The sequence below is a fragment of the Solea solea genome, chromosome 6, assembly GCF_958295425.1.
Source record: "Solea solea chromosome 6, fSolSol10.1, whole genome shotgun sequence".
NCBI lineage: Eukaryota > Metazoa > Chordata > Actinopteri > Pleuronectiformes > Soleidae > Solea > Solea solea.
The window spans coordinates 23,266,505-23,286,481 of NC_081139.1; the positions used below are offsets into that span (position 1 = coordinate 23,266,505).

At 41.5% G+C, this 19,977-nt stretch overlaps 1 protein-coding gene across 4 annotated transcripts; it reads right to left on the bottom strand.

Moving 5' to 3' along the window:
- Positions 1-10,689: 10,689 nt before the first annotated feature.
- mdm4 (MDM4 regulator of p53) lies at positions 10,690-19,131 on the bottom strand. 4 transcript variants are annotated; one of them, XM_058631688.1, is made up of 11 exons: positions 18,825-19,131; positions 18,022-18,109; positions 16,925-16,999; positions 16,699-16,832; positions 16,540-16,589; positions 16,074-16,138; positions 14,519-14,615; positions 14,267-14,427; positions 13,946-14,128; positions 13,773-13,841; positions 10,690-13,519 (listed from the first exon to the last, which is right to left on the bottom strand). In XM_058631688.1, exons 1-11 carry the CDS (start codon positions 18,857-18,859, stop codon positions 12,956-12,958), a joined length of 1,521 nt encoding a protein of 506 aa, XP_058487671.1. In that variant the 5' UTR covers positions 18,860-19,131; the 3' UTR covers positions 10,690-12,955. The 4 variants fall into 4 exon arrangements, with proteins under 4 accessions (XP_058487671.1, XP_058487672.1, XP_058487670.1 ...); XM_058631689.1 differs by having other exon boundaries at positions 13,946-14,143; positions 18,935-19,130; XM_058631687.1 differs by having other exon boundaries at positions 13,946-14,143; positions 18,825-19,130.
- Between the last annotated feature and the right edge of the window lie 846 nt (positions 19,132-19,977).

Below are 19,977 nucleotides of genomic sequence, written 5' to 3' on the forward strand. Positions count from 1 at the left end.
CTGTAGGCTGGCATTTAAACCCCTCTGCCTGCTGCAGGATCATAGGGTTAAATTTAGCACGAGCCCCCAGAAACCTGACCCGACGTTTAGCTGTTGCTGCACATCTACACTTCACATCTCTGTTGGGCCCTGCTCTCTAGGGCTTTGAGACCCGTTTGTGTTTATGTGAGCGCGCGTGTGTGTGGGTCTGCGCCCTCGTGTCTTTCTTAAGAGGCCAGGATATGATCAAGTTCCCGTGGAAATGGGACGGATAATCTCGGATCAAATATGCCTAGTCTTAATGAGCTAATCCCAGACTCTTGTCTCCCTCCATGACACCATACATGTCCCCTGGCATTGATGGGTGGGTCGGGGGGTCTGGAGACAGCTGTCACTTCCACTAGGAGCCAATGACATGCAATGACAAGAACGTGTTTGATTCCTAGTTGTTGATGGGGGCGAAAACGAGGCCAGAGATGGTTGTTTACCTAAAATTAGGTCAGAGGGACATTTGTTGTCTGTTGTGACTGAAGATTCAGACGAAAGTAAGTTGATGTGAGACGTGTAAAAGCTCAGACAACACACGGTAACATCTCCCGCCATTGTTGGTGCCTCCTGGTTTAATGTAACCACATTCACGGGCGCATAGACTTTCCCTCTAAGATGATTCCTCTTCGCTGTACTCGACTCAGAATGAGACGGAGCTTAAACACCGACATGACATCGGCTTCCGTTTCTCTCAGGAATCAAGAGACAATAATGGGACGACCGCGTCGAGGCACGGCCCTTTGTTGCCCTGACCTCTCCCGGTCCGTCGTAGCATTAGCCTAGCCACCAGGTGTTAATCCTGCCAGGACATGTCTCACCTCATAGCTCACCGGATAAATCAGACTGGCTTCCGCGAGCGTGAGCGACCGGCCAAAACACACACACACTTCTGTCAGCGGAGAAGTGGCTACAGAATGACAGGCATAGTGTGAGATGTGTTACATCCCCATGTGTATCCCGTATCACTGCCACAGGTTAATCACTGTCATACGCATACCTGCCAGCAAATGTTACCCTGTTCTGTGGCCACGCTGTAAAAATGCACCTGGGACTGTATACTGCTGTGTATGGATGCATTTACTTTCTTCTGCAAATGCCAAAAACACTTTTTCCATCATAGCATTTAGCATCATCACAAGTTCATATGCTAAAGAAAAGAAAATGTGAATAAAAATTACATAAAATGTAAAAAAAATATTAGATTATATCTCTACTCTGGTGCATTAAAACAGTAAAAAAAAAAAAAAAGATTATTAGATGACTGAATGCACAACTTATTTCATTAAGACAGATTGTGAAGACAAAAGCAATTTTTTTTTAATCAAATAAAAAATTGTTTTTTGTTAATGCTACAGTTTATACCCACAATTTGAATTTTGCTCATAAGATTCACCGCAATCTTTGCTTTTGCTGAATATGAAACTAAAACAAAATTAATACAGCCAAAATGTATTTTCTATTTTTTTTTTTTATTAATTTTATTTGTATTTAACCATGAAGTCCCTTGAAATTGAAATGAGGAATACTTGTGTCATAAAACTACTCCAGCGCAGACAGGGTTAGTCATTAAATGTTGCTTTATTATCACTCATGCATGAAGAGAGGAACATATGTTCCTCAATTAAATTAAGTGCAAAATTCAAAATAAATGAAAGGTAATAACTGACTAAATACAGGAATAAACTAGTGATTTCAATACAAGATTCTTGTGCAGTATGGTTTGGGTGAAAATAATGTAACTCTAAAACAACTGTGCTGTCGAATGAAAATCAGCAAACACCCTGTAAAGACGAAGACAGGCTCACTCTTCTTCACCTTGTGATTAATCTGCTGAAGTGTCTTGTTGTCAGAACGCCACCGAACATTTGCTGTAAAGTGTTTTCCGTGACAAATGGAACAACATTAATGGTTTTTAAGTGCGTTATTGGCTGCGTTGTGATGTGACACGTGTTGGCTCAGTAGAGTAGTTTACTGGCACATTTAACTGTCGTCAAATGTAATTAATTGCACTTGTGCATTTCCTGCTCACGCGCGTTTAAATATCTGCTGTGCCTCACAGGAAGTTCACTCGTGTCTTAATGGATTTCTCTATTAGTGCTTTATTACAAGCAGGTGTCGGGAAGCAGGAACACATTTCTCACAAAAATGCTCAGACAAATTTACAGAATATTATCTCGGCATTTCCACTCACTTTAATTCTTTATTTACACTATTTATTGTTGTTATGTAAAGCTACAGTGGCCTAAAGTAGCCAAAACTCAAAGCTCAAACTAAAGAAGTGAGCACAGAGTCAAAGCTGTAGGAACAGACTTCTCCTGCACACAGGTGTAGGTGATCAGCTGTTAATGAGCGGCCCCGCCCACAAGCACACAAGGAAGTCCTTGCACCAAGCGCTTAGGCCTCATTATGGCCACCAACAATGGTGATACATGTGAAAGTGGTATACTTTTAATAAATGCATAAATATTCATTGTTATTAGTATTTTCATATTTTGTATAGTTGTATATATACATCATCTCCAACAACGTTGCTGCCAAATGATCTTGAAATTGTGTTCTGGGACACAGAAAAAGATTTATTTCAGGTTTTTATGTGTTTTCTCTGCCGATAATGTTCCAGTGAAATGCATTCTGGGATACAAAGCTTTCCCAAGTACGCTTAAGTCCAGCTCGATGCATATTTGGTAAAACGGGAGAAGACTTGGACTATAGAGATCATTAATATTATCAACACCAATATTCATTTATGTTGACATTCATTCCATAATGTAGCAGGTTTAATATGACCACAACATTCTGATATGCTTAATGTCGAGATCCATGGTTCTCAAACTGTGGTACGTGTAACATCAGTGGTACACAAGCAGAAATACTGTTCTCCTGTATATACCAGGGTATGTGATCGGAGTGGAGGTGTGGAATGTTAACCGGAGTGGGTATAAAATGAAAGAAATAACAAATAAGAATATTAAATTAAATAATAATTAGTCACCTTATCTCTCTAATTTTATTCTACTAGTGTGTGAAGTATCATGTGAGGAAGAGGAGGATGATGAGAGAGCAAATGTGAAAAGTCCATCACTGCAAGTGCGGCTGATTCATTTTCACCAAATGCACATTCACGCTCCAAGTAAGGCTACCACATCATTGTCACTTTGTAGGGACCTGTAAATCTCACTTGAAATGGTTTCACTTTGTATATTTTTCGAGCCAATCTTCCAGCTACAAACAGTTGATGCCTAAAGCCAGTGACGGTTTGCTTGACACACAATTATGAAAAAAGATTCCACACTCATTGGTCAATTTAGAGTGTCCAATTAACCAAATCTGCTTTTTTGGACTGTGGTAGGAATACCCAGAGAGAACCACCCCCCCCCCCCCCACACACACACACACACACTCACACACACACAAGGAGAACATTACAACTCCATAAAAAAAGGCCCTTGGTTGAACTGGGATCTAAGCTGCTGACCTTCAGGCTGTGAGGCAACAAAGACACTTTACCACCGTGTGGCCCCGTCTAAATTATCCAGAAGACTTGTGGTTTTCACATCTCATCCAGAGGTTTCTTCAGCTCAGGCAGAATTATAACATTTTAAAAAAAGTTACACACTGTAGCTTTAAACCTCTTTATTAACTATATGTCTTGTTTTATCTGTGTCATTCTTAGTAATGAAGTTACAATGGCATTGTGATTTTAAATTCTGTGTTATGTTAATGTAATGTTAATTTCTTGTCGATACAGACTGCAGACTCTGTGCTCAGGGACCGGCTGTCAGTCTGTGGTTTAGCAGCTTGGCTGCTGGGTTGTGGTCTCGTCCCCGGGCTTTGGCCTCGGGTCTGGCGCGGAGGCAGAGTGCAGCAGAGCCGCAACTTGGCGCAGGGCTGCAGAGGGCTGACAGGTTAGTCTGTGATGGATCGTCACTGATGGTGGAGCGAGCACAAAGACGCCTGTGTGGGACTCCGAGGTGCAGCAGGGAGGGGGGGTGAGCAGTGTGTCGGAGTCACTCAGAAGCCTCTGTCATCTTAACCCATTGTCAGCAGAACTGGAGCTTGTGTGTGTGTGTGTGTGTGTGTTTTGTGGCAGTGTCGGGCACACACTTGTGTCTTGTTTGAGGAGCAAGTCTCCCTCTCAGCATTTTGAAGTGAACACTTGAGATGCAGTAAACCAGGGAGGACAGGGTGTTTACTGTCTGTGTGCAAATACTCTACATACCATGTCTTCATCCTCAAATTCAATCACATTAAACTCAGAGAGGGAGTCAAAATGATTTGGTGCTACATGTGGAATCCACTTAAGATCAGATTTAAGATCATGTTTTTGTATAGCTTTGTTTTTCCTACTACTTTTACTTGTAAAACAACCTAGAAATTTTAATTAATTAATTTTAAATTTTAATTTCATAGAGATTACCAACATGCTTGGAGATTAATAAAGTTGTCTGCTATCTATCTATCTATCTATCTATCTATCTATCTATCTATCTATCTATCTATCTATCTATCCATCCATGCATTTAAAATATATACATTAATAATACTTAATGGCCAAATTAGTAACACAATGGATCCTCATTTGTGAGTGTACTTGTATTTGTTGCCTCTTTCGGGGCCTTTTCTGGCATAATTGCCGTCCTTGTCAGGACCAGACACCCTCATGGAGACCAAAACCTGGTCCTAACCCAATTTCTGTGAAACTGGTTAAGTTTGGTTACACTTTTAATGGGTGACCACACTGTTGAGGCTGTCCAAATTAATGGAATGGATGATAATGGAAGTCCGTGCAGTGTGTGTGTGTGTGTGTGTGTGTGCAGCAGGGATTGCCCTGTCACTGGCACAACACTGTTCCACTTCTCCTCATTGACAAGCAGCAGCACATTGCGGGACAGCTGAGCTGGGGGCAGAAGGAGGGGAGGGGTTAGCCCCGAAGATCATCACTGACCTGGAGAAGTGACACCCGAGCGCCGACTGGAAATCTCAGATATGTAAGAGGAGCGTAACATAACAACATTAAAGGAGTTTGCCTGAAGGCGGATAAACCAGGACCTCGGTCCAGCGTGATGCGACAAAGTGTATGATAACAAAACCAGATCTGACCGCGCTCAGTGACAAACATGTGTTTACTCATGCTTTAAGAAAATATAGCACCTAATGTTGAGTTTATAAGCAGTTGATTACAGTTTCTCTGTGAATGTCCTTCACTCATCCAGGTTAATGTATCTTCAGGAGTCCTGGGGACCCACTGTCTAAATAAAGCAAGCGAAGGGCCACAAATTAAAGGTTTTAAAGAAATAATGATCATTAAACCCATCTTGTCATACAACATGCATAGCATTCATATTGGAAAAGTAAAAACGATCTCCTTAGACCCTCAGATCGAGTGAGGAAAACCCAGAAAAAGTGCATATAATTGGCTTATTCAAAGTCAAAAGAAATGATTTTAATTTTAAAAAGGTTATACATTTATATACAGACATGCTAACCAGGTAGTTTCTGCTAATAAACCCTGCTAAATGTTACATACTGGACCTTTAATGTTTCATGTGAATCACTGTGGATGGAAGGATGTGATAGGTGTGATGTAATGCCTCACCTCCTTTGTGTGTGTGTTTCTGTGTCAGTGTTTTTATTCTTAACTCCATGGAAGAACATGACGGGGACACAGTCGCCATAGAGACGGCGACAAATGCCCACGCTTCAGAGGCCATTTTCCTTCTGTCTCCATGATAACTGTGCATCCATTTACTGAAGCCTTTGACTGTGTTCATTTCTCCCGGAGACAGCGGTGACATTATTATACTGACTACATAACAAAGCGGAAGGATGACAAAGCAGTGTTCCTCCCTCCTTGATGAGCATCGCAATGCATTTTAACAATGAAAGTAAATCTGTCGCATCACTATAAATGAATGAGAGCAGTCAGAGCTGATTACTACACCACCACCCTGTGCCCCTCCCTGTCTATTACTGTTGAGTAATGAACCTTACATAAGCTGCACTGCTACACCACCGTCTACCACTGATTGAAGTCTGGAGGTGATGTGACACTATCATTGGGAGAATACTCCCATTCATTTGTGCTCAGTATGAAGTGGCCCACCTGTGTTTTCACAAGGCTCTGGAGGCTCGGAGAAAGCTTTTCAAAGTCAGAGGGGAAACAGTAGTTCTGCAGCCCGGCCACGCTGCTGCTCACTGGGGCTTTTATCGCAGCGTAATCCCCTACAACAAACAGAATGGCCGGCATGTGCATACGCAGCTGTCGCAGTCTTAGTGCAAGTGGTGTCATGTTAAATCACTGGAATGGACTGAGCCCCTGAACCATCCACTGCCCTTCCCCATGCTGGCATCCCACTCACACACACACACACACACACACACACACACACACACACAGACAAACACACACATTTATAACGTACATACATAACCCACTTCCCACTAACATAGTTTGCAGCACATGGTCGCAGTAAAGTTATTCACTGTAAATAACCTGATGCAAACACCCAGATTATTTACATGACTTGGCCTAATGTGTGCTCCAGTGATGCAGCCTTCACACGTGTGTGACACTGACGCTCAGTGTCACATACTGTTCAGACACAACATTTACGTTTGACATGAAAAGAGGAATAAAAGACGAAGAGATCAGTATTTTCAAAGCTCATCGGGGGAAAGAAGCGGAAGGTTCTCGTCTGGCCGAGTCAATCTTCACACTTAAACCCTACTGAGCTGCAGTTTACCTGCAGAAGAGGAGACTGAAGGGAGAAACTCCCCCGGAAAACAAATGAAAGAGGCTGCAGTGGAAGTCCAAAGGCAAAGGATTTGCAGCTAACTTGAGGGGCCGACAGTGGCTCAGTGGGAGCGCGAGTCCTCTTTCAAGTGGAAGGTTGGGGGTTCAAGTCTACGTGTTGCTGGGCAAGACTTCACACCACGATGCTTCTGCTGCCTGTGATGGCAGCGTATAAAAGATGTGTGATAGAAAACTGGCTGCACATAGATGTGCTGTATGAATGAGTCTTTATTAAGACGAGAAAAATGCTACGTAAATATAGATATTCAACATTATTATATATATATATAACTGTTGCTCAGCTAAAAATGTTCCATTGTTCCATTACAAACAAGGCTGTACACTCACAGGCCACTTTATTAAGTATACTTCTACACGTTAATGCAAATATCTACTCAGCCAATCACATGGCAGCAACTAGATGTATTTTAATATGCAGACATGGTGAAGACGACCTGCTGGAGTTCAACTCGAGTATCATGTGGAAGAAGTGTAATTTAAACACAGAGTGAATTATCTCTGCTGTTAGGGATCTGTCAATCAAAATCAATAACAAAAGTTCATTTAAATGATTTGTTCAGTTCTTCCTCCATGACCGGAGCGACTACAATACAGCAGCAGGGTTTGTAAGTACACACAATTAAATGAAAACAAAAGACCACACTGTGGCAAACTACTTCAGAGGGATAATGTAACATGAAAATGTAAGTGGATAATGTCATTCAAAGGTGACCAAACTTAAACGGTCCATTGCCTTGACTGGAAATAAAATGAACTAAAAGGGACTATTTTAGTTCCCTCAAACCCTCAAAAACGATCCAAATAAAGAGTGGGAAGGAAAAAAAGAACAGAAACAGCAGGAAATTGAAAAAAATGAACCTTCGTAGACACTGGTGAGGCAGGAATAATCAGACACAGGTGAAACATTAGGTTGGGGCAGACAATCAGAAGGGACAGGACAGACTGATATTGACAAGGTACAGTCAAAAAAAAAAACTACACAAAGAACTAAAAACTCAAGTGAAAACAATTGTCCACATAAAAAGTGCGTGGATAAATCAGGGGTCGTGACATGTCCATTGATTTAAAGAATGCTACCGCATTACTCAATGTGGGACTTTTTAAAAACTGCTGATTTAGTGAGATTTTCCACACACAACCATCGCTGGGTTTTTGGCCTGAACAAAGCTCTGTGGAAATATAAAAGAAAAGCCAGAGATCAGAGAAGAATGACCAGATGATAGAACCAAAGGTATGCAGTGGAACATCTCTGAACACGTCAAACCTTAAAGCAGACGGATTTAAGCAGCTGTAGACCTCACTGGACACTTCATTTGGTACACACACCACCTAAATATGACCAGTGAGTTCAAATCACTCCACTTTAATTTGAAGATGATTTACACCTCCATGTTACCTAAGGGTCAACACAATCAACACAGCTTCTCGTGATGTAAAAACTTCACTCGGTTCACGTCATCCGTCAATTCTGGTTTCCTTCTGTGGGTACAAGCAGGAAACCATTCAACTTTTATTTTGAAATTCTCTCCGTCTTTACGTCTTTTTCCATACTCGGCCTATCTTTGTTTTTCCTCCACTGACCTTCTCCCATGTCAGCAGGGGGACAAATTTAGCGGCCTGGTCTCTGGAGCGACCAAATAGTCAGACACAACAGTAGGAATGTGTGTGCGTGTGTGCGTGTGTGTGTGTGTGTCTGTGTGCGTGTGTGCGTGTGTGTGTGAAGGTGAGAAAAGGAAGGTCCCGGTCAAACAGCTACAGTTACAAATATCCAGACAGATAAGGATGGTTAACAGGCTGAGGCTTGCAGGAGAAGGACACAGGAAGAGAGTGACACTGCGTCACATAAACAAGAACAAACAAGAAAAAAAAGATTTGAAAGGATTTTAAATTGTCAAAAAATATGGCAGCGATGTTCAATAACCAGCAACCATCTTAACTATTTTCCCTCTAGGAAGTATTGCATACGCCATGGGGGATAAAGGGAGAATGTGTTAAGTTATTCTGGGATGTTGAGATGGAGGAACTGTCACCATGGAAACATGAAGATCCCCTACCACTCCCTGGGCCGTGCCGTTCGTGGGCTGCCAAACTGTGGCTGCCATGTTTACCGGAGGGTGTTGTTCTTGGTCTCTGCGCTCTGTGACGAGCCAGACGCCGCCAACAAAGCAGTGGGTCATTCTGGAATTAGACGCTTCGGTATGATGGGAACATTTAGTGCTGAAGTACAAAACACAGTAGCCTCAGAAGAAACTAATGACGTTTTTTTTCATTATACAGTTCTAGCACCACTGGGCTCTAGGCACGTCGTCTTCTATTACTTCATAGTACGTCCTTGACCTCACCTCAATGACACACCACTGTGTACTTTTGCAGACAGTGTACGCTCGCTGTAACGGTCCCGCTGGTTTTTAAAATGGCGGGTTAGATTCTTGTGTCGGACGTCACGCTCACGACTCCTGTACCTGTACGATCCCTAATGGAACAGAAAAAAAAAAAACTGTTGAGTGGAACCCAGTCGTCGTAGAACTGTATAGTGGAAAAAAACCATAACACCACAATGAATTAAAGGAATACTTCAGTTTGTTTGTTTTTCATAATTTTGAGTGTGTTATGTGGTTGTTTAAAAGTTTATTATGTTCACATGTTCAAAATAAAGCCTTCATTCATACAAAGGTGTGTCAAGCTGTTCTGTTTTGGAATCTTGGGTGTTGAAGTGCAAGCTTTCCATTGATGGAGGGGACTTCCCACCTGCAGAGATACATCCATTACACAGATCTCACTCTACTGTTATTTATAGAGCACATTTAAAAACAACCGAGGTTGATAATAAAATGAAAATAAGAACAATAGGAACATAAAAACATCTACAGTTCCACATTGTTCGGTTTGATTCTTGTGTCGGACGTCGTGCTCATGACTCTTCCAGTGACATCTGTTGGTTTTCACGTTTTAGTATCGGCTCAGCTCGCTTGGAACTTCACCAGAGCAGGTACTAAAAAAGTACAAAGTACTATCACTAATGGAAACACAAAAAACCCAGTCGTGCCGAGTCGTGCTAGAACTGCATAATTGTATTAAAGGTTCCATTAGTGCACATCTAAATTGTAAAAACCAAAGCCATTAAACTTGTTTACTTGCCTTTTTTGTGATTTAACTGCCCATTAGATTAAAAAAAACAAGTGGTTTGGTGTAAGTATCACAACTATAATAAATGCAGTTAATAGTGTGACATTTGCATCTATAATAGTCACGCAATGGCTACTCTGAGGTGGTGGTAGGGGGGACTCTCCAAATCAAATTGAGCGCAGGGCCTGCATCCAAACAATAGCATTAGTATCATAGCAACAGATTTAATACTATGTAATATTTTGTGTTGTACTGCTGGTGTTAAGGCGTTTGATCTGCTTCTCAACGAGAGCAAAGCAGCAGCAGATGATCGGTGTGTAAAGCAGAGGAGCCGCAGGTGCTGAAGCCCTGACAAGTCAGAGACGACACATGACAGCTGGCCTGTCATACAATGACTTATTCTTCAACACACACACACACACACACACAGGACCAGCAGTAGGGACTGTACGTCAACTGTCCCTCTGTAGAGAAAGTGTCCCAAGTGTAATAATAAAGCACCAAGTCTTTACTGCTTTCCAACAACTGTTTTTATTCCGTGACTATTAGAAAAACATTAACATTTTTAACCGTACTTTCAATATATCTTAGTCTTAATGTTAATAATTGGCACAACTATCATTGTCATTTTGGACCAGTATGACTGGCCATTTTTACGCATTTATGTAAGTGGAGGAAGTTTGTTTGTATATTGATGAAGATAAATACAACAGGCGACTTCCTTTATGTTTATAGAGTAGCTTTTATACAGCTGATACAGCTCACACACGCACCAGCTCAGCGCTAGTGCAAGTCACGACAGGAAACATGCTTTATATTACACATTATCATCATGTTACTGGTACTGGTAAGCTTCACTGTGCACCAGAGAGAATGCTGAGTCACCACGCCACCTGCTGGCAGAAACATTAAGCACAAGTAAATATCAGAGATCTATGGTGCTCCCTTTATGTTACGTGTCACTCAATTTCTTAAAGCTGGAGAGCATAATGTATTTCACCGCAACTAAATAGCATCCACAATCTTCAAATAAAATCTGTTATGTACAAATCAAAGTTAAAAGTCATTACTTGGCAGTGTAACGCTTAAATCAAACTCCCCAACTACTCCCCTCACGCTTCTTTAGAGACCGTGTTCATATTTCTGAAAACACTTTTCTGTAAATTACACGTGTAGAACTCTGTAACAAGTGCAGCCCTTTTTTTCTGCTTCATCACAAGTGGCCATCTGGAACAAAAATATAAAGACAGAAATAAATTAAATACAAAATATACAGAAATTATTCTTTCATTTTTCCAGTCCAGGAAAAGGGGAGAGAAGTGTCCTTTTTCCAAAATGATGCAACTTAAACACCGACCGACAATTAGAGGACATAAATTACTGCAGGCAAATCTGTCAGAGGAGAAGATTGGCATCATATTCAATACATATTAACATCAATTTACTACCGCGAGAGAAAACTACAGTAAATACTTCAGCTGTGCATTCTCAAGCAGGTTATAAAGTCAACTCTACTGTTATTAAAATACTATGCTGAGAGAAACAGGACTTAAGCCACCACTTTGTATTTGACACTACATTCTTTGGTGCTGAAATGAACGCATGTTAGAGAGAAAAGCTTTAAGGATATAATATTCATGAAGGCGTAGGTGTTGAAATCAGTCCTTCAGTCTCGACTTCATTACTCAAATCTTAGCGCTAGATACGAATATGCAAAAAAAGATGTGGAGAACGCATGAAGTAAAAGAAAGGTGTCACGATGAAGAAGTCGACTTAACTAATAACAAAACCAAGGCAAGCAACATTAAATGCAACAGAAAAACCAATCAGGGAGCAGCCTGAAAAGAAGAGCCTTCATAAAATTAAGAATCATTCACACAAACGTGTGCTGCATTGCCATTGTGATCTTCTCATAAATAAATACTTCAGCCTTGGTACGTCCCTTATGCGGGTGTGAGAGACGACCAAGGTTTCACCTAACAATACTTCAGAGGCAGTGTGATGGCAAAATAAACCATGCAACCAAACTCAAGCGTCACCAAGTGCTTTTCACGTGCGCATCTGTAGAGGTTGAGGTGCACGTCTCAAAAAGGAGAGTGAGCGCGCGTGCGTGTGTGTGTGTGTGTGTGCGTGTGTATTTGAGTGCATGCAACTGCAGCTGTGTCATCATTTATGCTGATTAAGGTCCAATTAGAGTCTGCTGACTCACTGTGTTTTAGCAGTGTTTCCACCAAGTGGAATGGTTTGGTTTGGTACAGTACGTATTTTTTGGAGTTTCCATTAGGAATAGTACCAAAATAACCAGCCCCGACTATTCCATTCTTTGACACCCTTCCCTTAGGGAACCAGAGTAAAATAGTACAGTAAGGTCAGCAGGGTGACAGAAAAATGTCACTCCCTTGTGATCAGTGTAATCAACATCCTATGGAAGTTGAGGCAAACGCCTGCAGTCTATTCTCGCACAAAGCTGGATGTCCTCCATTGTAGTCTGTTGTCGTCGCACCAGTACGCCACGCTACGTGAGCCCACACCCCGCAAACTAAGGTACGGTTCTCGTTAGGGACATCAGCAGATATTGGCTTTAAAATGAATTATCGAATATCAGTAAACACACCAAGATCTGCCGATATGACCAATGGCTACAGCAGTAGGCTAAATAGGCTGCTACCTCCTTCACTTCCATGCTGGCGCCCTCTACAATTATCGTTTTCGTTTATTCATTTCACTCAAAGAAGAAAATCTTCTGCGACATGAGTATTCAAATGATAATGTTCGTTTCCCAACAAAAGAGACTAAATGACCTCTGCAGTTGGGCGCCGGGAAAAACTTATATCGGTATCAGTTATTGGCCCAAGCAATGCATCTGCATATTGGATATCGGCAAAAAGGCCAATATCATGCATCCCTAGTTCTCAGGCTTTACTGTTCTAAACCATACTGTACTGTACCAAACCGTACCATGATGGAACCACTGAAATGAACAGATTTTTAAAGGATGAATATCTTGATGACGTTTTGAATGATCTTTCCACATCCTGGACAAGGGGCCTGGAACTTATGCAGCCTCCTCGCACATGGGAAGCACGTCAGCAGGTGAGCCGTGCGCCCGTGGATTATGTTTCCATTACGTGGCCGCACTCGGCAGAGCTTGCATGGCTCTAACAGAGCCTCGGGCCTGACGTCTTCTACCTCCATGCCTAGGTCTTCCTGACTCTCCCCTCCTGACAGCAGCTCAGCCTTGTGGAAGCCTGAGGGCCGAGGACCTTTGCCTTTCCCCATCGGGGGCAGTGGTCGGTCGGCGGTGGAGTGAGACGGCAGGATGACGGGGTCAGACACTGTCCTGTTGCAGTCGGGGACGTCGATGCCCGCGTCGCTGTCGTCCTCCTCGTCGTGGGTGGTGAGGGAACTGCAGGCTGGGATGTCTGGGACAGAGAGGGAGTGGGCGAGTCGGGGGACATCTTTGTACCAGTTCTTACGCAGGGCCCAGCAGCGAACACAGTACCTCTGTAGAGGCGTGTTGTACTTCCTGCACTCTGTGCATTGCCATGCATCCTGCAAGAAATATGGACACTTAAGTCACAAGTCAGTAGAGATTTGATTCATAACAACACATCTGGACCTGGTCTTTTTAAATTTCAAATTCTGCCTGCTGCCACCTGCTGGTAAGGAAAGTAATTTCCTCCCATGCAGGTGCAGAATACACAAGCCGTTTGTGGTGTGTGTGAGTACAACTCTCCCCCCCGACACATGCTGAGTGGGGCAACGGAGCAGTCGATTATCGTTCTTTGTCATCAAACTAACCAACCTGTATGGAAATCTCTGTGTCCGTGTCATCACTCAAACACTGCGAGTCTTCATCAGGCTCTTCCTGCATCTAAACCAACACACAGGTGACGGAGAACCAGTCAGAAACCAAACATTTAATCATCTGTGTACATTTTACTGCTTGATATGGACAAGCACAAGTGGAAGCAGTACCTCTCGATCCAACTTCTTCTCCTTCCCTCCTCCGTCATCATCCCCGGGCGGGGCCTCCCCTTCTCCTCCGCTTCCTTCCTCCAGCGCAGCCTCTTTCATCACCACGCTCACCTGTTCACTCTCGCCCTCAGTCAGGAACCACAGGTCGTCTGTGGTGTCCGACACGATGGCCGTGTCCTCCTCCTGCGCGGGAGACAGCTGACACATCAGTCAGACCAACACTGTTAAGCTCCATTTTATGCCACCTTTCAACAAGGAATTATGTCAGCGTGGGCATTTTTGACTTTAAAAACTTTTCTAATAACTTGTGAAGCTTCTTACTTGGTTTGTGTGGATGTCAGTGGAGCCGTTACTTCTACGGCTATAGTTGCTACGGAGATTACCTAGAAACCACCAGGGCAGGCCAGAGAGATCCCAATCATCCAGGGTAACATCCAGTTTGGGGCGTTTGCATGCTGACCGTGGCAAGCCTTCAAGGGAGTCTGCAGATGATTTTCAAAAGTGAAACTCAGCGTTTTGGAAAAGGCCTCGCGCTGAACATGTTTCTGAGTAAGTAAGAGACTGTTAGTTTACCATCATCTGGCTCCCGTGGTCGTCTCTGGGAGGGGGTCTGCAGGGGAGGCACGTTCTGGCAAGCCTCCAGTCCTGCTTTGACCACACCTCCGCATATCTACAGAGGAGGAGTGAAGGACAAAAATTAGAACTCAGAGCCATGACTGGGCACTTGGAGGACTCGCAGCTTCTTTTCAAGATGGCCTCCGGCAGTGGAGTAATAGTTCAGGGAACAAAGGAGCTGGGCAATTAGGGTAGGGGACAGTAGGGAGGGAGTTTTAACCAACAATACTAGAGGCAGTGGACCTATATGGATCGGACTGGATGCTAAGTCATTTCACTTTAAATCATTTAATTAATTTAGGGCTGCAACTTTCGATTATTTTCACAATTGATTCATCTGTTGATTATTTTCCTGATTATTCGATTAGTCCATAAAATGTCAGAAAATGTTGATTGATGTTTCCCAAACATCAAACTGATGATGTACTCAAAATGATGTCTTGTTTTGTCCATACACCATTATGATTTCTGTCATAAGAAACATATTCACATTTAAGAAGCTGAAAAATCTGGAGAACTTGTTTTAATTATTTATTGATTTATTTATTGATTATCAATATTTAAAATATTAAATTAAACAAATATTTGACAATTACTTTAGTAATCAATTAATTAATTAATTAAGTTGCAGCCCTAATTTAACTTAAAGAAATGCAAAACAGGTCAACTAATCTTCCAATTGGGTTGCTCTGTGTGAATGTGGAGAGAGAGTCAAGATATTTGAAGTAAACGCTTGAAAAATATCAAAAATATGTCTTATTTGGTCAATGGTGTTGAGCCATTGTTGACATTTTCTTTTAAATCAAAAGAAAATGTCAGCAATCAAAAGAAAGGAAACAGGAGCAAAGAGGGCCTATATTAGATTTAGCATGTGCAGCAAAAGATAAACAGCAACTCCTTTAATTTGTTAAGTCTGACAGAATAAAGTTCAGAGAACTCCAGTGAGAATAGACAGATTTCGGAGGGATTTGGAGAGAAGGGTGTAGGAAGACAGGGATGGGGTAGAGAGGTTTAGGGTTGGTGTTAGGCCCTGTGGATGATCAGAAGCTGTGATCCTCCAGTTCGAAGCAGAGAAGAGAACTCTGAGACAGACAGAGACATTGACTCTGCCCCCCATCCACTGGGTGGAGCCAGTGGGTCACAAAAGAACCCACCGGACTAAACCAAGGATGGGGTTGTACAGAGACGGTGCCACTCTGTACAAATGCACACCAGCGAAGACAGCAGCCTTTACCACCCCCCGCCTCATTACACACAAGCAGACAGGAAGCCATTTTATACTCTGTTGAAAAACTCTATGGGAACTAATATTACACTGAGCCATACTGGTCTCCATCCAGCACTACAGGGTCAGTGCATGTTATGATTTAATTGAGATAATTTGCATATCTTTGCCTCTAACTGATGCTGCTGGATCTGGCCCTTTGTTTTCAATATGTTTCACACTTGTGTGTAGTGAGGTGAGAAAAGCAGCTGGTCTCTGTTTCTTCTGAGCACCATGCTTCAGTTTTACCTGACCACGATCTTCCACTCCTCCCTCTACACACTCACGGCCCACAGAAAGATTCTCTGCAGCGTCTGCATTTCAGATAAAACACAGTAACAGAAAAAAGGACACCCCAACCCTTTAATCATAGCATCACACACTCTCTCACTCAGGCCTTCTTCTGGGGCTTTGTAGGACAAGCTGGGAAATTGTGTTCTTCTGGTCTAGAGCAGAAGACTGTCCACAACTGATGGGGACTATCACAAGCAAACACTATGATGATATTTAAATATACAAATCCAATAGAGCAGTCTTCCCTTCAAACAAATTGTGGTTAAAGGGGAGAAAATGCTCAATTAATAAAAGGGAAGAGAAAATTATCAATTGAATTTCACCAAAAATGCAAAAAGTATTTCCACAAACTTTGCTTTTTTTTATAATGCCCCATGAAAAAAACAAAAACAAAAAACACATAAATGTCACCATCACTTACCAGCACAATCATGCACAACCAGGTACTTCTTCAGCATTTCATACACCGGGCTGTAGAGGGACAACATTAGAGTTTAGAATGGACATCCTTAAGTTTAGATGGATATTACACATAACTGAATGTATACAGTGTATGGCAATTTAGTGAAAGAGTGTATACCTTGGGTTTTTGACAGAGAAGCTCTCTACTTCCAGCAGCTCTCCCAGAGGGTCATCCTGGCAATGGACTATATGCTGCCTCTGTTTGTCATACAGTTGCTTGCCCATGATGTACTGACCCAAGTAGTGCATCACCTAAACACAATACCGGTTATTAAATATCAAAAAGCCCTAAAATGACCCCAGTGTTGATGAAAACATTTATTAACAGGCACCTGACAGCTCACCTCTTTGAGTGTGAACACTTCTTCCTTGGCTCCAGCAACACGCAGGATCTGCAGAAGAGGGGCCTTTGGTTGTACCTGGGGAGAAAAACAAAACAAAAACACCACTGATAAGCATACTGCATATAAGCTATTGCTCAGGCAAGGTAGCTGATCAATATTTTTTAAATTGGTATTTCTGATTTTTCAGCTTCTTAAATGTGATTATTCTCTGGTTTCTTGCTCCATGTAACAAAGAAATCATTAAAACTGAACTGAACTGAGACATTCGAAAACACCCTCATTTCCAGGTTCGGTAAACACCAATCAACATTTTTATACATTTTCTGATTTTTTACGGACCAAACAAGTACATGATTAATCAAGAAAATTACGAAAATAATCGTTAGTTGCAGCCCTACTACATATTATTTCGCCCCACGGAGTGGGAGTGAAGTATTGATTTTGGTCTGTGTGCTTCCGCACTTGCTTGCAATATGAGCAACTGACAGAGGATTGTTAGGATTTGTGACAGACACACGTTGCCCACACATATAGGCCGACAGAGGCTAACAGTGAAGTCTGCCATCTCTGATTGCCTTGTTATATGATATAAGCATAACAGGCTTGTTGCACAGCAACAAATTCAACAGGACATAGTGGAAAAATCACATGTGAAAATAATCAAAAGAATGATGGGCAAGGTCCATTTAGCTGTCAGTTTCAGGGTGCATGACGATTCACTGAGACACTGTTCTAATTTGCATGAACTGAACAGAGCCATGGCCATTAATGAGATCAATTACACCTGTGATTTCATGTCAAAACGGCTGCTATGCAAAGTACCCATCACTATCACAATAGCAGCTGCCTAAGCTGATTTCTGTTATTGTTATATATAACAAAGGTATTACTATTTCCATTACAACTACTCCTTTACTTTTACACAACTGTTACACGTCTGATCCTGGTCACGCTCTTTTTTTTCTCTGTGAAATATTAGCTTTCTCTTTATTTCTCAAACATTGGCTCTGATACTCACAGAAGCTCTCTACACAACCATAATGTATGTTGCGAATCGGCACTATACAAATAACATTGCTTGATGTAATACACTTTACCTGATTCCCCTCTCCAGGCAGCGTCCTGCATGATGAGCTTGATACTGGGGGTTGGACTGACAGGGAGTTCATAGTAAATGAACTAAGTCTGCACAAAGAGAATAAAGAGATTTAGAAATAGAAGCTATTGGCTGTGTTTCCACAACACTTATGTTTATTGTTTATAACCGTGTCTGGAAACTTTAAGACAATAATAACCATATACAACAAATCCAATCACAATCCTTCAACATTAACGAATCAAAGATCCAATATATAAACGGTGCATTGTGCAAAACTAGAAATATTTTACATAAGATGTGAAATTGTATTGTTTAACAAGAGTATATTGTTGTCTGTCAGCCCAGGAGCAAATATAGTTATATTTCTGACATCTACCGTGACGATTTCGAACATCGACTGAACTGACAAACAGAAAGTACTGGACTTAGTCATCACAAACATGGTCACGGAACGACCTCGTTGTTATGCGCAACAACAGCGCAATCATGACACCCACGAGGCGAAATTAACTGTAAAAAGTAGTATAACTCAAATAGCTTCATTACGTTACACCCGAGAAAAACCCCCACTAATAATATCAGATGTCGGTGGCCTGGAGCCGAGACGCTATAGGACGAGCTGCATATTGCTCACAGCTGCATGGATGAAACCATTACATCACCTTTACTTTGCCTTTTCTCCTCCGCACTTGTTGTCTTTAGGCCTGTGCAGCTAAGCCAACGTCAGGAAAACAAGCTATCTTATATAAACACAACACACGCAGATACTGCTGAATTGACGGCGGGTGAACGGTTACGTACGGGCAAGTTTGAAAGACGTGTGCTACATCTGCCATCGTCGCCAGCAAACGTGTAGCTAAGGTTAGCCCAGTTAGCTTCCTGAACAATGCGTCCGTTAAAAATTATCTCACCGTGATGGGTTGACATTACTTCACCGCCGCCACATAGCTCCAACTCGCACTGCTGTCTTAACAAGTGGACGACATCTCATAAATATACATACGTACAAAAAGAAAAATGTTCAACACAAGCTAATTCTGATGAGCAGCTAATGTTAGGGTTAGCTAACTGCAGATTCAAAACTATGAATATGGCTAAACAAGTTCCGGATACACAACTCTACTACACAAAACGGTCCAGGAGTGTGCTGCCCCCTACCGTTGGATGCATGCAATAATAATAAAAAAAAATTCTGTTTAAAAAAACCCAACTTTATTATAACACGTATATGATGTCAATGTATATAATTTACAATTTAACAGAGCCAGGATGGCTAAGATAAATTAGTTAGTTTTAAAAAAAAAGAGTTGATACAGAAAGAAAATAATAATACATTAGTTTTTTGTAAAAGCTTACATGGCTTTTTTTTTATTGGGACACTCAGAAATTGTATAACACATTGTTTAATAAAACCTGAAAAGCCTGGAAAATGTGGTTTATTGTGGGAACATTTATATTTAAAGCAGAACCAAGTCAAATTCCTTGTGTGTGTGCAGAAACAATAAAGTTGCCAATAAAATAAATAAAAAGCCAATAAAGTTGATTTTGATTCTGATTTGTGAATATAGAATTCATAAAATCATCAGCAGGTTAATCAAACAGAAGGTTATTTACACATTCAGTAAAACCAAACAATACAATTTTCCAAAGTAGAGTAAAAGCAGAGCATTTTACTGCCCTCAAAGGTCTCACCTCCTCAATTCCTGTCTATATCAAGATACTGAAGTTTTATGAATACATTTCCTTGAGATAATTTCAAGGAGCTCTGAAATAATGCAATTAAAATAAATTGCTTCAGCAACCTCTAGAGGATATAGACAAATCAATTATGCGTACAAACAAACCACTGGGAATATATACTGTATGTATATTTTATGTACTGTCTATATAAATGCAATCACAAACTAAGGTAAAAAATGAGAAAGCAGGATTGCAGTTTGTGTATTATTCTTTT

Bases quoted from the DNA above. Each gene is read 5' to 3' on its own strand.
- mdm4 (XM_058631687.1), bottom strand. From the start codon at position 18,859: ATGGCAGATGTAGCACACGTCTTTCAAACTTGCCC. The intron at 18,110-18,824 runs GTACGTAACCGT...CTCTTTGTGCAG, and splicing joins CACGTCTTTCAAACTTGCCC to ACTTAGTTCATTTACTATGA. The intron at 14,428-14,518 runs GTAAACTAACAG...AATCATCTGCAG, and splicing joins ACCACGGGAGCCAGATGATG to ACTCCCTTGAAGGCTTGCCA.